The 14701-nt window shown below is 42.4% G+C and overlaps 1 protein-coding gene across 11 annotated transcripts in view; it reads right to left on the bottom strand.

Annotated features, from left to right (window-relative positions):
• Nucleotides 1-326: 326 nt before the first annotated feature.
• Nucleotides 327-14701, bottom strand: part of LOC135515814 (protein phosphatase 1 regulatory subunit 12A-like) — a 62486-nt gene continuing 48111 nt past the window's right edge. For 8 of the 11 annotated variants that reach the window (XM_064939568.1, XM_064939563.1, XM_064939566.1 and 5 more), the window contains 6 exons: nt 10464-10480; nt 10044-10158; nt 9815-9919; nt 9642-9689; nt 4835-4885; nt 327-2041 (listed from right to left, as the gene is read on the bottom strand). In XM_064939568.1, the coding sequence (XP_064795640.1) occupies nt 1955-2041; nt 4835-4885; nt 9642-9689; nt 9815-9919; nt 10044-10158; nt 10464-10480 (423 nt within the window). In that variant the 3' untranslated portion in view covers nt 327-1954. Of the gene's footprint in view, nt 3941-4834; nt 4886-5616; nt 9448-9641; nt 9690-9814; nt 9920-10043; nt 10159-10463; nt 10481-10876; nt 13196-14701 lie in introns of those variants that run through there. The other 3 variants (XM_064939569.1, XR_010451857.1, XM_064939567.1) reach the window with 3 other exon arrangements.

Here is a 14701-nt window from a genome sequence, read left to right on the forward strand (position 1 = left end):
AATAAGTAGGCTTTGTTATTTCTAAAAACATGCACTCGTTTGTCCTAAATAAAATACAGGTAGTTGACAGACAACATGGACATCTTTGAAGGTCCTCCACAGCTTTAGCCAGTTGTTGGAATTGGTGACATCCATAACACAGCAGAGACGACCCAAGAAACCATTCTCCTAACATGTTTCTGCTGTGCAATGGAGGGATCACTGCAGAAAGAGGCCAAGACAGAAACTATTCAGAGAAGTGACAGGTTAGCATCCCTGAAGGGCTAAAGTCACCTTGAAGTGTACAATTTAATGAATGACAAGAATAAAATAGCCAACACAAGGGCTTTACAATGTACAAGTTTATTTTTAATGAACTCTTCAGTGGTTGGTAGTCACAGCACAGCTCGCATGTATGAAGCCACATGCCTATTTTACAAGATGGGAAATTTAAAAAGGAAAAACAGCAATGTAAACCAAAAGAGATGGCCAACAGTCCAACTACAGCAACGTTTTCTTTACTACAGTATCCTTAAAAAGGCCACTGAAATGCATAAAATGTGTTTGATGCATGGACTTTATTTGATGGTGGCTGACATCAAATACTCCTCACATGGCATTGACAGTGCATGTAGACATTGTAAAAAGGACTGGGTTAGCAATACCTAAGATCTTTTAGTGACAACACCTTGGCTAATACTACAGCTTAAAAAAACAACTGAAAAGAAAATGAACAGCACTCATCCAAAGATACTGAATACAATGTGTGAAATGTAGTGAAGCAATTATATTATTCGTATCTCACAATTACCGTGAACACTTAAAACTGGAAAGAAAAAGCACTGAACACTGCCAGCCATTCCCTTTAAGAGAGAGAGGCCCTATTGTAATCCAATGTCTTTAGACTATAGATGAAGAAAATAGTTAAAAACACACTTTTTTTGTCCTCTGGAGTTTGTATATTTTTAATAGTAACAGACGGGAACCATAAATGCATGCCATGTGCTGGTCTCAAACGATACATACAGGTATATACAGCATCACTCAGTACCTGCTAAAACGAAGTGAGAAATACAGAGTATAAACCAACGCCTACACTACAACCTTAAAGAAAAGATGGGGGGGAGAGGGTCGGTGAAAGGGGTGAGCGATGGAAAGATGGAGGAGTGAAAATCCTACTAGTGATGGACTCATCATTAAAGCATTTTTATTAGAAATAAATGCATATTGCACATACAGTGAAAGCTTAAATTCCACCAAGTCCACCTGTTCTGTAAAGCGATAATTCCATTTACCTCTGAGGGAGACACACAAAGGTACAGAAAAGGAAAGGGGGTGAGTGGCGTGGTTAGAGGTGTGTGTGCTTGTGTGGTGTGTGTCGGGGTGGGGTTGCGTGTACTAAGACGGGGTACGACTGGGAAGTCTTCTGCTGTGAGGCAGAGCCTCCAAAAACGGGGAGGACTTCTTCGGGGGGGGGGGTCAGAAAGAACAGGACAACTACACATCGCACAACCCTTGTATGTAGGTCGAGGAACAAACAGGAAATGAAAACAAAAAGATCAAATAAAGGTTTGTGGCACGAATAAAATCAGGTGGGAAATAACTGTTCTTCTGTGACAGCCGAGAGATCGATACAAGTGTTTTATGTACAACTAAGGCTTATTGGTTAAATAGTTGAGGCTTCCCCGCCCGCAAACGCTTTTACATGCCGTTCACAACCCTATCCTCTGCTAATGTAAACTCAGTGGTTCTATCTGGAGAGCAGCCACAGGTTGAAGTGGAGAATAACCTAATGGAGAGAGGGAGGACATGGAGGACTCTGTGGTGGTGGTGGGAGAGGAGCGAGGCATAGAAGAGCTGAGAAGGAGTCTTGTTGCGGATGTCTCTTGCAATTAATACCTAAAAGTTGCAATTCCATTAGTCACTGCCATGGAGGAGTGGGTGGGCGCAGGAGGGCGGGTGGGGGGGGTCTGTTCTACTTGGAAAGCTTGCTAATGACTCGAATAAGAGCTCCGTTCTCGTCCTTTAGTCTCTGGTTGTCTGATTTCAAGTCTGGTAGCGTCTGGAAGAGAACAAAAAACGGAGAGAGGGGGGAAACGGGCTTAGAGACACGTCACCATCGAGACACATTGAGGTTTACCAGTCAGCCCAGTTCGAGAAACTGTTAATTGCAGTGTGTCATCAGCATCTTTGACAAGCCAGTCTCAACCACTTTTTTCCCCCTTGTCTTTATATTCTTAGCTGAGAATGGAGCAAGCACACCCCAATCCAAAGTCTCTGCTAAAAAGCCATGCAGAACAGGAGAGGCGGCTCCACTGGCAGCCAGGAATACAACACACTCGTCAAATACACAGCATAAATCCTGGCAGCACAAACAGTGCACCTTTGTTTGAAGCATACAGGACTAAATAAAAATGCATGAGCGACAACTCAAACTGTTGCAGCATCAAATAATGCCTCTGCTATCATTGACTTTTCTATTTTTTTCCTTGTGAGGTAGACTTATCAAGTGTAAAGCTAACGCCATCTCGCAGTCAGTACCCACCCAATACCCATTTCTGCCCTGAACCAAATTTCCAAACTAACTGCTATATGAAAAATGGCATTACTACATCTCTGCCTTAATATAATGCCAGTAGTTATGTTATTCACCAACATAACTACACCACTGCCTGTCATCTTGGTCATAGTTTGTGAGTGTAGTCTGAAATAGAAACTTTAACTAGTCAGTGTGGTGCCAAAGTGTTGTGGATTAAGGGGGTAATATTACGAGAGAACTACAAAATACTACCCAGTTTGTTTGACAGATGAAAATATAAATAATAACAATGAGTCACAGATTTTCATTCCCAAATATAATTCCCTCAATATCAATTAAATCCATACTGGGCTAAGCAGATTCATGAAGCCATGCAGTCCAGCATTGCCTGGGGCAGTGCAACCATGGCGGATTGCCCAGTCCCTCTTGAAACACTTCAGCATTCCCATAGGAAACAACTGAACATCCATGGAGATCAAGAGCAAAACGTAAAACTGTTCACCGCAAAACTATAAAAGCATTATGTTACAGATGACAATCAACCAACCGGAGATTCTTATGGCATGTAATGGAAATTGAAATCATGAGCAAGAGCCAAATTAATATGTCTAGGTCACTGGGAAATTAAATAAGACCAAGTGGAAACCTGCAGTATTGGGGTGACCCAGTCTCAAAGCTGGGTTGATGTCATCTATAAAGACTCAATTGAAATGGGGGTGGGACTGGAGAAAGACACTGAGGGGAAAGGAAATGTGTCCGTCCTCCATAAAAAAAATATGTCCGCCATTTGACGCTAAAATGAAGCCATGTCATGCAAAGCCAGAAACCAGCCGAACGAAACAGCGGCACTCCCTGATAAAGACTTCAAGACTGCACACTGGGGGGAAAAGAACAAAATGGGGCCCTCTCCTTTACAGTATATCAAATGATCTAGTAAAATCAATTGAATAAAGACCTAATCACGTTGTCCAATATTTATACTTCAGGTGCTGCACTAACAATAAAGAAATACATTTGCTTATATGAAAATTAACACCCGAATTGATACTTACCTGACTGCAAATAACATTTAACTTTACTGTGAACTATAGGTACTGCAAATGGAAAGTGCCCAGTCAAAACACACACCCCAATATGAAAACCAGAGGACAGGGGAGGTAGGGGGAGGAGATAACCTTGTAGTTGGGCGGCTGGGGACCTGCCTGTCTATGGGTGAGGTCGGAGCACGAATGGAGCATGAGAAGGGAGGGTGAGGGGGTGAGGAAGAGCGGTTGGGCAGGGCTACAGGTCCACGGAGGGGGGCAGCTGGCTGCAGGCTGACTGGGAGAGCTTGACCACCACGCGGGCCAGGGCCCTGTTCTCTGCCTGCAGCCGCTCCTTGACCTGACGCAGGGCCTGAACCTGCTTTACCTCTGGGAGGTTCTGCAGGAAAACCACAACACAGGGAGAGAGAGGGGGAGAGCGAGAGAGAAGGTAGAGCGAGAGAGGAGGGAGAGTGAGAGTCAAACCAGCAGAGGGCAGAGCAAAGGGGGAGATGGGAGAGTGTACCAGAAGGGAGAGAAAGAATGGAAGACAAGGGGGGCCAATACAAAATTATAGAAAGGATAAGAAGAAGGGGCAAAGAAGACAAAACAGAAAAAGGAAATTGTTAGGAAAATGGGACAGAGTTTGGAACTGGAGGAATGACAAGTGCTTTCCAAGCAGGCTGGTATGTAGTAGAGACGCCAATCTACAGTAGCAGAGTAGAATAGAGAGAGAGAGAGGGAGGAAGACCGATATGGTCGCTGGGCTGCCTATGACCTAGAAATAGTCACTACATTATGGCAGTGCTGTGAAGAAGGAAAACACTTGTTTATTTTGATGCCCTGTTTCTGAGAACATCCAATCTCCTTAGTTAGAAGGGTTTACGAGTTACGTCAACATAGAGCATCCCAAAATGTGGCAATACTGAACACGCACACACACAGAATACACACCACAGATGGGATATACTGGGGGCTCAAATCAAACACTGGGGAGTGTACAGTGACAACAGCACTATGCTGACTGTCAGGATTGTTACGTTATACATCTACAATGCTATAATTCACAGCACCAGAGTTTTTATCAAATGGGACTTTGAATTGCCTCCGACCCTCCTCACATTGGTCCACACTAGTGGTCCAGCTAAAGTATACAGTATGTTTAACATTGGAATATTGACTGCTGTTCCTGATCTTAAAGGGGCAATATGCAATATGTCACTCAAAACCTTCTGGTGCCCTACAAAAAGCATGGCATTACACCCATCGAGGGCCCAGTCTCATAACACAGTACCTTGAGTTCCTCCTCCATCTCAGAGATCTTCCTTTCTAGAGCTCTTCTTTCCTGCAGGGAGGAGGGGGACAAACAGATGTTAACCCCGGGTTTAAAGAAGAGGGAGACGAGCATAGAAAACACCACACAAGACAACCACCGCATACAGGCTCCCACAAACTGCTTCAGTTATGTTACCTCACACCTCGGCTCCGCAGCTCGGCTGTTACAGCATCGAGTTACTCTGGCTCTGATAACAATGTTCATTTCATCAACAGTATTTTTCCTGACTAAAACTATGACGAGACGAGATTCCATGGGGGGGGGATAACTATCACTCATTACTTTCATTTTAGTCAACGAAAATGTGACACTAATGGACATTTAATTTGGCATGACATGCGGACCACGGCACTAAAGCCGCAACATTCGACAGTCAAGTGTCACCTGGCTTCGCATCAGTTCAAAAGATTGACGAGTGACTGAAGTGACGGCCTGGAGCTGTGTGGGAGCAGGGCAGATCAACTCAAATCAGCTGCAGACCACGGAACATGAAGGATGCCAATTCTGCCAATGAGAGGACTGCATGAAATATTCTGAAGCATACATGTTTAGGATTGGACATGTTTGTAGAATTGACATCTTTCAGTTGCATGGTCTGATTGAGCTGATCCACCCAGCTCTCCTCCCACAGCTTCCCAGGCCACTTCAATCACAAGTCAATCTTTTGAACCGATGCGAAGCCAGGTGCCAGGACACTTTACTGTTCTAGTTGAGCTTAGTTACAAGTCATGTTTACTCACTTTCATGTTGGCTATTTTTGCTTTGATCACATCAGAACCTCCATTTCCCCCTTTGCGCTATTATTCATCTGTGTTGCCGCTCACGCACAGCGATGTGCGAATGGAAGTGATTCCATTTTTCCTATGGGACAAACGAATGCTATTTGTTGAATATTAAGAGTATGGTAATACTTTGACATTTCTGGAAAGCTTAAATTCTCCCCTTTTCAAGAGACCACTTATTTACCCCCCTTTACGGTTATGATGGGGGAGAAAAATCAGTCGTAAATTTAACCTGTAGCAAAGGCTTTATAGCCTATATGGTTAATTGTGCCACAATTAATGTCAGAGGTAGCCTAAGTATTCATTATTTAATAGAAGAAAATGCACCGACTTGTGGCTAAAATGTGACTAAGCCTAAAAAGGTATTATGACTAAAACAAAGACGAAATCTAAATTGACACTGTCTGATAGTAAAACCTAGCTGCAGTTATATCCAATAAAGTGACTGTGGAGATGAGGTGTGAACGTCAGATAACAGATGCAGGTTGAGGAGCTTCATGAAGAGAGAGACAGAGGCGAGAGGAAAGTGGGTGAGGTGCACTCGCATGATTGTGAAGCATCAAAAAGACCTAATATCTAATCTAAAAAAGACCTAACATGTCTAGTGCTGCATGTCCCATCTTCTCCTGATGTGGTTATCTTAACATGACACGTTCATGAAATGACTCATGGGTAATGTCAGCCATACTGGCGGGGCCAATACAGCTAAAATAAAAGAAGCAGTTGGCTTCGCTTACAAAGGCAGACCCAAGCTGTGAAGGTTGAGGTATGCTGACTTTAGGGAACGCCAGGGGAAGGAGATCAAGGGAAGGTCATCTAAAATCCAGTGACAACATGGACTTTAATAAGCAAACTAAAGCAATAGATTAGGGTATAAGTAAATCATTCATGGAAGATGGTTGGAGATCAGGATTAACTTTAGTTCTTGGCCATCATGCGAACTACATGTGCCTGTTGTCGTTAAGGTGATGTTTGTGTCAGTCGTTAAGGTGATGTTTCTATTGGGTCAATTTCACACCATATGTATTGAATTCAAAATAAACTACATCATGAACATGAAAAATAGTTGAGAATGTAAACATGTTTGAGGACGGGTGAAATAATGGATTTTGAAATCAAAAACCAAACAAATAAAATATCAATGTAAACAAAAATACATTAAAAGCAAAACCCCAAAACTTGTAAGCAAATCATTTTAAAGCGAGAGCAAAACTTAATGGCAAAGTATTTTTTTTAAATATTTTCAAACAAATACAAAAATAGTTTTTGGTTAAACTTTCCCAGCAACCAATCGTATTGAATAGATTTTGCCTACGGTCTTGCCTGCATGTCCTACTCTTTGGTTACGCTACTCGTATCTTTGCTTTCGATGTCTGTTTCTTTGCTTTCACAGCAAGTCTTTTCGAATGCAAGTTACACATTATTTTTCTGTGAAAGGCGGGGTTTAGGGAGGCGTAGAGAAGTCTCCATTGGCCCACTAGTTTTGTACTGACGGTTCGTCTTACCCCAATCAATGAACATGACAGGCTTTTCCCCCCTATTGTCTACTTCAGTAGACAGTCTGATGACCTCGTTTTAGGGTTTTAGTTAACGTACTTCAAACTGTCAGTCACGGGTCAATAATGTACAGATATTAGAAGCATGTCTAATACATTGAATGGCAAACCATCTGTCAGACAAAGTTCGCGCAGGTGTTGGCAAATTGTTCGTCATACACCTGCTCCGAACATTGTGCAACAGGTAATTCATATGTTTACCTAAGTAGTTAGATAAAATATGTTTTGCTCTCGCTCTAAAATTATTTTCTTACAAGTGTCGGGGTTTTGCTTTTGATGTATTATTTGTTTCTACAGCCGTGGCCAAAAGTTGAGAATGACACAAATATTAATTTTCAAAGTCTGCTGCCTCAGTTTGTATGATGGAAATTGACATATACTCCAGAATGTTATGAAGAGTGATCAGATGAATTGCAATTAATTGGCAAAGTCCTTTTGCCATGCAAATGGTCTGAATCCCCCAAAAACATTTCCACTGCATTTCAGCCCTGCCACAAAAGGACCAGCTGACATCATGTAAGTGATTCTCGTTAACACAGGTGTGAGTGTTGACGAGGACAAGGCTGGAGATCACTCTGTCACGCTGATTGAGGTCGAATAACAGACAGGAAGCTTCAAAAGGAGGGTGGTGCTAGGAATCATTGTTCTTCCTCTGTCAATCATGGTTACCTTTTTGCTTTGCACAAAAAGGGCTTCACAGGCAAGGATATTGCTGCCAGTAAGATTGCACCTAAACTATTTATCGGATAATCAAGAACTTCAAGGAGAGCGGTTCAATTGTTGTGAAGAAGGCTTCAGGGCGCCCAAGAAAGTCCAGCAAGCACCAGGACCATATCCTAAAGTTGATTCACCTGCAGGATTGGGGCACCACCAGTACAGAGCTTGCTCAGGAATGGCAGCAGGCAGGTGTGAGTGTGTCTGCACGCACAGACTGATATTCTGCAAAAGGTACAGGGATTGGACTGCTGAGGACTGGGGTAAAGTCATTTTCTCTGATGAATCCCCTTTACGATTGTTTGGGGCATCTGGAAAAAAGCTTGTCCGGAGAAGACAAGGTGAGCGCTACCATCAGTCCTGTGTCATGCCAACAGTAAAGCATCCTGAGACCATTCATGGGTGGGGTTGCTTATCAGCCAAGGGAGTGGACTCACTCACAATTTTGCCTAAGAACACAGCCATGAATAAAGAATGGTACCAACACATCCTCCGAGAGCAACTTCTCCCAACCATTCAGGAACAGTTTGGTGACAAACAATGCCTTTTCCAGCATGATGGAGCACCTTGCCATAAGGCAAAAGTGATAACCTAAGTGGCTCGGGGAACAAAACATCAATATTTTTGGTCCATGGCCAGGAAACTCCCCAGACCTTAATCCCATTGAGAACTTGGTCAATCCTCAAGAGGTGGGTGGGACAAACAAAAACACACACATTCTGACAAACTCCAAGCATTGATTATGCAAGAATGGGATGCCATCAGTCAGGATGTGGCCCAGAAGTTAATTGACAACATGCCAGGGCAGATTGCAGAGGTCTTGAAAAAGGGTCAACACTGCAAATATTGACTCTTTGCATCAACTTCATGTAATTGTCAATAGCCTTTGACACTTATGAAATGCTTGTAATTATACTTCAGTATTCCATAGTAACTGACAAATATCTGAAGACAATGAAGCAGTAAACTGAGTAAATTAATTTGTGTCATTCTCAAAACTTTTACACGACTGTATATATTTTGCCTTCAATTGTTTGATTTTTGATTTCAAAATCCATTATTTCACCCGTCCCCCAAAATATGTTTACACATTCTCAACTTTATTTTTCATGTTCATGTTTTATTTTTAATTTGAATTCAATACATATGGCGTGAAATTGACCCCATACATTTGTGTCAGTCGTTAAGGTGATGTGAGTGAACAGTTTCCAAAAAGAATGGCAAAAAGCACATGCGTAAGATAACACATTTACATTGAAACAACCCATCATGTATACTCGCTATCACACACACACTCGTCAAAAAGAACAACCATGGAGAAAAAGTGACCACACACTGGCTAAAAATGTTCAAAAACACGTGAGAGAAGGTAGGTAGCTCGTGCTTGGGTGGGGTTGCACGCCCCCCAGCCAAATATATGGGCATGGTGAGCCAGCCAGCAGGAGAGGCAGTAGACTGGAGAAAGTAGTCAGGTTTATAAGACCATACCACCCAGCTGAAATTGGGGCCTGCTTGTAACCTTCAGACATAAACCAGTTGGCATTGATTACCACGCTGTTAACCACTACCAATACCAATTCAGTTCAAACCAATAATAATTTTATTTGTAAGTGCCTTTCATTCATACAACTCCTTTTTGTAAGTTAATCATTTGACCAAACAAATGAATGAAGTTAAAAACATTAACACATAAAACACTTAATAAATCAGTACCCTTTTCTCCATCTCAAGCTGCGACCGGTCAGCAAAGCGCTCCTGCCTCTGTAATACAAGCAACGTTGATAACCCACAGTTAGCGTGGAAGTCCTATTTATTCACAATGACTGATCCTAATGCTACATGCTAATTTCCCAACTGTACAGCGCAGCCTGGCCACAATGCCTCACCTGTGTGGCCTTCTCCAGCTGTAGCTTCAAGTCATTCAGCTGCAGGTCTGTGTCACGTAACTGGGACTTCAGCTTCTCATTCTCAGCTAGGATCTGCTCATAAAGCTGAGAGAGTGAAAAACAGTCAGAAAAAAGTAACTTCACAGGGAAAATGGTGTTGTCATTGAGTCTGGTGTGATTATAGAAGGTGAATATCTGGTAGAAGGTGAGTGTCTGGGAGCTCCAGTACCTTCTTGTAGTCAGTGCTATCGTCTCGGTCCAGCCTGCTTGAGAATGACCTGCGACCCTCGCCACGGCTACCCAGGTGGTCATAGCGGTCAGAAGAGGAAGTGCTGCTCTCATTCCTGAACAGAATAAAAACATGGACACTTAGCTCTACAGCATCTTATTGACCATGTCTAATATTTACATAGCAATATACCAGTTTGTCAACGATTTATTTGGTCCAAAGTTGCACAAGCCCTCCAAGTGAAGGGTAAATAGACAGGAATGATGCATTCCCAAATGGCACCCTATTCTCTACATAGGGCTCTGGTCAAAATTAGTACACTACAGGTGCCCTATGGGCCCTGGTCAAAAGTTGTGCACTATATAGGGAATAGTGTGCCATTTGGATAGACCTGAAGAATATACTGAATTTGGCACGTACCTGGACAGTCGGTCGCTCTGTGAAAAGAAAAACAGCAGTGATTTAATGTCTTTACCCGATGTTAATACAAGCAAATCCACATGACTGATTCAAAGCAGTTTTCCTGTTGTCTAGACGAGCGCAGTATGGGGAATGTAGATGATCAATTAGAGTGCATTTGAGGGTTGTTGTTGTTCTGCTGGGGAATGTTTGGAGCATCACAATGAAAACAGGAACTTTAAGGTGCATTCTATTCTCCGAACACATCTTTTTGTAAATACTAAATTAGATATACTGCCAGGTTATTAATTTCCTTGGCTTCAAAAGGTCTGCCTCATTGATTAGCAAAGAGCTGACAAAGCTAGATGTTGGATGAATTAGTGTCCAGCCCCTCTCCCTTCTCATAGTACCTGACCCCTCTGCACTGCAACAGCCCCCCCCCCCCAACACATATTCCTGAATGGCTGCCAAGCCTGCCAGTGCCTTAAGGGCCTGCCCCTGATCCCAGCTTCTCCTAGCTCCAGCAGTGTTTCTCAGAGCAGGCGGGATGTGGGTCAGAGGGCCAAGCCTACAACAGTGTTCAAATTGCTGTTGGTTTCCTGAAGCTGAAGGAGGCCGATCTCCAGGGAAAACCCTTGTGTGTCAGGATATCTTTAAGACCTTAGCGACAGAGATTAAAATGGTGAGGGGGAAGAAACCGATAATTCAACCTGTTGTACATGTCCGAAAAATATACTGCTTCACAAAAACACCAAAGCATGTTTTAACCTACTTCCCCCAGGGTGTGATATATTTTGAAGATCTTGACCAATTCAAATCTCCCTCAAGTCAAGAAAAAAAGTGCTTCACTTCACACTGCAAGTAATTGATAAATGCAGGGACATTCTTCAATAACTCCAGTTGTCCTTGACTTCACCACCACAAGGCCAGCTATGTTTACCACCTAAAATCAAGTGGGCAGAACTGGGGGGATGAAACTCGTTACATATCACAATATTATATTGATACTTTGACTGCAAGTATCGATTTGTACTGAATGCACGTCTAATTTACACATCTCCATCTGGCTTTCGGGGGTCACCTTTTTTTCACCCAATTGTAAAGATTTTATTTTTTTAATTGCAGCGTTTTAAAAATCCTATATCGTTGCTTTAAATCAATGTACGGGCGAGCACGCCCGCTCTCCATCAATTCCATTCCAATTGCATCCAAACTAGACAATTCCGTTCAAGATTGAAGAGAGATTATGCATAATAAGCTTCTCATTTATTGCCTCCATCTCTTGCACAATATGCACACACCTGTACTCCGCTCGCTGGCCTCTTAAAAAGGCACCTTAGCTCTTGGAGTCCCATGCAGGAAAAGCTAGACTAGAATACCTTGCTGGACATTTATTTTGCATTCCTTACACCAATAGACTATTTGAAGAGAGCAAACAAGAGTTGTGTGTTCGAATGTTAAACGCAACAACCAATAGAACGCACAGGTAGTTTGAAAGAGCGATTGCGTGACGGCGCTAGACTATAGTAGTCATTTATTCAGACCCATTAACCATTCAATCCTCATGGAGAGGTGAACACCTTCTACATCTCATTCTAGTCTTACATTATTCAAGTATGTCATTAGAATGATAGACAACACAACGTATTTAATTTAACTGCTGAAAGCGAGGAAGGAATGGAGCAACACTAGAGAGAGAAAGGTTGGCTAATAACAGGAAATATCTTAAAATGTAAATCAAATTTGCTAGCCTTTACTTGTAGCTTTGCAGGCTGCATGTGCTGCACCTGCTTTATCATGGTTAGAACAAGGGGTGTAATTCCAGTCCACACTCAAGACTACTGCCACTTGTTTCATTTACTTATCCATAGATGTAGCTATGCGCCTTTATGTTTTTCTGCCGTGCATAATGTGCAGTAGCTTATATATCATATAGCCTATGTATTGGATAACGTCCCAATCATTTGGCCTTCGACGCATTGTCATTTATGTAGGGCTCATAATATGTATTCAATCAGGCGCAGGTTGCATCAGGCTTGCAATTTCAAACAAAGCTCTAATCAAATCCAGACATAGGCCTATTTATATGCTTTATAAATGCTTTTGAATAACACTTCCGGTTTTGATGGGAAGTACCGGGTTACACGGGAGAAAAGTGATTTATTCTCAGGATGAAACATTTGTAAAATACCAGGAAACTATTCAACCCTAATTGCCAGGTAACTTTAGTTGACCGTACCTGCACCAAAACTCCTGTATTGTTCAGCCTATAGCTTGTTCTCCATCTTCTTAAATAGTGGGCGAATGTGTTGTTTTCAGCCCTTTCATTTCCATGACGATCAAAAGTCACTTTCACATGCGCTCTCGTCTCTCTGTAGCAGACATGTAGTGATCAATAGTTTAAACATCAAATCGAAATACACATCGTGTATCGGCCCCTAAGTATCCTAACATTGTATCGTGAGGTCCCTGGCAATTCCAAGCCCAGGGAGAAACCCAAATCAACTCTGGCAGGAGGGAGCAGCTCTTCCTGAATTCTTTCCTATTCATGCAGAGATAATAGACCATTTCCTATTTGGTGTTCCGTTAAGGCCCCGCCCCAACGTGCAGCCTTCAACAACAAAGAGATATGCTGGCTTTCTGGCTGGTTGCTCCGTCCACCAGCCCTCCTCCTCCCACTGTGTGCGTCTGATCTGCAGCCAAGCGCCTGGCCACATCACTGTCCGCTCCGCAGCACTGCATAGGACACACCCCTTCCAAAACAGGAAGACTTAGCCAGGGAGACTCCATCTTATTCAACCTTTATTTGACAGGGAAGCCATAAGACTAGGGTCTCTTACAGAGGAGCTCTGCACAAATACAAACAGATACAATGTACAACATAACAAAAAGAGATTAAAACAGAGATATATCAAGAGAGGTCACTGATTATTGACCAAGGAGGACGAGGAGATCTCATTTCAGAGACCTCTGGAAGTTGTTCCACATGAAGGTCGCAAAAAAAAAGAAAGACTAAAAGCAGCTTTACCCAACTGTGGAGACTGAAGGGGCCTCCAGTAGTATCCAAGCCTGAGACTGGGTTTGGTCATTTTTAAGTCTAAATTGAATTAATGATACAATAGAGATAGGAAGTTTCTTCATGAGTCTTTTGTAGATAAACAAAATGCCGCTCTCTTTCTACATACAAAGAGGCCTGACCCATTTTTTGTTAGTCATACCGACCTTCTCATCTCCCTCCCAAAAGGTACAAAAGGAACTCGGTTGGGGGTTCTTTAGCTATGATTACAGGGTGGATGTCTTGTCCACTAAAAATAAGTCATTGTGGATTGCTGAATGCTGGACATTTTTCAATGCATGTGAAAAAATAAACTTAAAGTAATTGTCAATATCTAGTCCAAAAAAGTAACAAGCCCAGAACGTTATAATTCCTTCCATTTTCTCCTCCATTCGCAGAATAGTTTTCATTATAGTGAAAACTGCCTGTACGTTCAACCTTCGACATGAACAAGACAATTTCCTTTGTGTGGTGGCTTGTTTTGGAACTTACTGAACTATGGTGGAGAGTGCTTTGCGTTTGAGGTCACCTTAGCAACAGGACAATCACAGGAAAGGAGGAACCATGATATCCAAAGTAAGCAGAAGAGGGAGTCTTTAAAGTACCAAAGCTGGCTAAAATAGGCCAAATAAAGGAAAAGCAGAGGAACTTGCTTGGCCGTGACTATAGACAAAAGAGTGAAAGAGCAAAAAAAGTTGATTGGGGTGGTTGAACTTCATCAAAAAAAATGGCCACTCACTAAAAGTGTTTAATCAAAACAGTCTATCCTTTAGTTTGGGTCTCAGGCTGGACCACAGACAGTTGCGGTAAAGAGGTCAATGGAACTCTATCAAAACAATGTAAATGCCATGGAAACGAGTGGAATATCCTCAATGCCCCCCAGCAAAAACAGCCTATAGGCTATTGTTTATTATGGATATTTCACAATATGTTGAGGTATAAATCTGAGCATAACGCTTGTATGGATGTCAAATCCAATACACGTCCATGTCATAGTCACCAATCAATGGGGCTCGTGATATACACCCACTGACACTTTAATGTGGACATGCCTTTCTGTTAAAAACGACTGCCTTCCATAACTATCTCTGTATGCTAGCTATGATACCATCTTATACAAACTTGAGTAAGCATTTAGCAGTCACTTCTTCAAAACGTGAAAAGGGGACAACTTTAAAACGTTATGCAGTGAAAACAGCCCAAA

The sequence above is a fragment of the Oncorhynchus masou genome, chromosome 27, assembly GCF_036934945.1.
Source record: "Oncorhynchus masou masou isolate Uvic2021 chromosome 27, UVic_Omas_1.1, whole genome shotgun sequence".
Lineage (NCBI taxonomy): Eukaryota > Metazoa > Chordata > Actinopteri > Salmoniformes > Salmonidae > Oncorhynchus > Oncorhynchus masou.